Consider the following 1,332-nt stretch of genomic DNA (forward strand, 5'->3'; position numbering starts at 1 on the left):
ACTTTGTAAAGTGTCCTGAGATGACTTTTGTTGTGATTTGGCGCTATACAAATAAAATTTGATTTGATTCTCCCAGGGCACTGGAGTTGCAGTTTTAAGGTTTACTTATGTATTTTCTTAAAATTACGTGTGAGATGTCTGCTCACAGAGGCCATAAAATAATAAATTTCCTATTTCATACCCTTCACTCTGAATATGAGCATTTACCTTGGTTTCAATATGGAGGCTGAACCCTTATAATTCATTTGTCCAGACAATTATTAATATTTTGGAGAGCAGCAGTTAACTGCTGCTTCAAAATGTGCAACATTGCAATATTCTGTTACACTGTGAAATAACAATATATATATTTTTTTTTTAGTTGTACTGGCCTTATCAGTTTCATTGGTCTTATTTTCTATGCGTTTTTAAGCTATTGATTATAAATGTGCTGAGATGCTAAGCACAAGACAAATTTCTCTAAGGGGACAGTATATTATATCTTATTGTATGAGCTTTAACAGAAGTGATTCTTGAACTTAATCTATCTTTTTTAGGTTTGGATTTTTTTGTATTCATTGTATCCCTAAGAAAGTGAGTCAGTAAAAGACAGAGATAGTGGCTGAGAACACAGAGAGGATGGTACACTTCACAACAAATAACACCCTGCACAAGAACCATCTCTATTACTGAGTCAAAACAACCAGCTGACTTTAGTTGACTCCATGACTGAGACAATGGGAGTGGAAGATGAGAGTGGGGGAAGGTAAATACTCATTTGTAATATTTAAAATGTGCCAGATGCTGTACAAATCCTGAGAGGCAGGTAAACATGGCTTCTGTTTTAGATGAGATGTTGTGCTAATAACATCTACATTCTATAGTCCAAAACAAGTCATTGTAATCTTATCATTGCTTTGCTATTGTGGAAGTGAATTACTTTTCATATAAAAATTGAGAACCAAGGACTAAGATTTTAAATGTTATAAAAAGACCAACTACAAATCCACCTAGAGTGAGTTATAATTGGTCTATACTTAAAAAAAGAGAGAGAGAAAGAAATTAGAATGGTGAGGATAAGGCAGAAACGTGGCTACAAGCACAAAGTAGGTAAGCACGGGGTTTGAAGGTCTACACTCAGGACCTGGACAGAACTGACACAACAACCAACCATAGTGAAAGAGAGGGAGACCGACCAACACACAAGAAAATGGCAGAAGGCATAATTACCACGCTCATGAGTGATGACTGAGGAAGGGAAGAAAGTGCAGTAAACCAAAATGAGAAAAGGAAAACAGGGGGAAGAAAGAAAGAGGGAAACAAAGCAAGAAACAAAGAAAGAAGCAGAAAAAT

At 35.8% G+C, this 1,332-nt stretch overlaps 1 protein-coding gene across 7 annotated transcripts in view; it reads right to left on the reverse strand.

Annotated features, from left to right (window-relative positions):
• The window catches only part of ryr2a (ryanodine receptor 2a (cardiac)), a 252,899-nt gene that overhangs the window by 48,615 nt on the left and 202,952 nt on the right, over positions 1–1,332 (reverse strand). For 5 of the 7 annotated variants that reach the window (XM_020611710.1, XM_020611711.1, XM_020611709.1 and 2 more), the window contains one exon: positions 1,210–1,227. The exons of the other annotated variants lie outside the window; for them this stretch is intronic. In XM_020611710.1, coding sequence (XP_020467366.1) covers positions 1,210–1,227 — 18 coding nt within the window. The remainder of the gene's footprint in view (positions 1–1,209; positions 1,228–1,332) is intronic. 7 annotated transcript variants of the gene reach the window in all.

The sequence above is a fragment of the Monopterus albus genome, unplaced genomic scaffold (assembly GCF_001952655.1).
Source record: "Monopterus albus unplaced genomic scaffold, M_albus_1.0 scaffold117.1, whole genome shotgun sequence".
Lineage (NCBI taxonomy): Eukaryota > Metazoa > Chordata > Actinopteri > Synbranchiformes > Synbranchidae > Monopterus > Monopterus albus.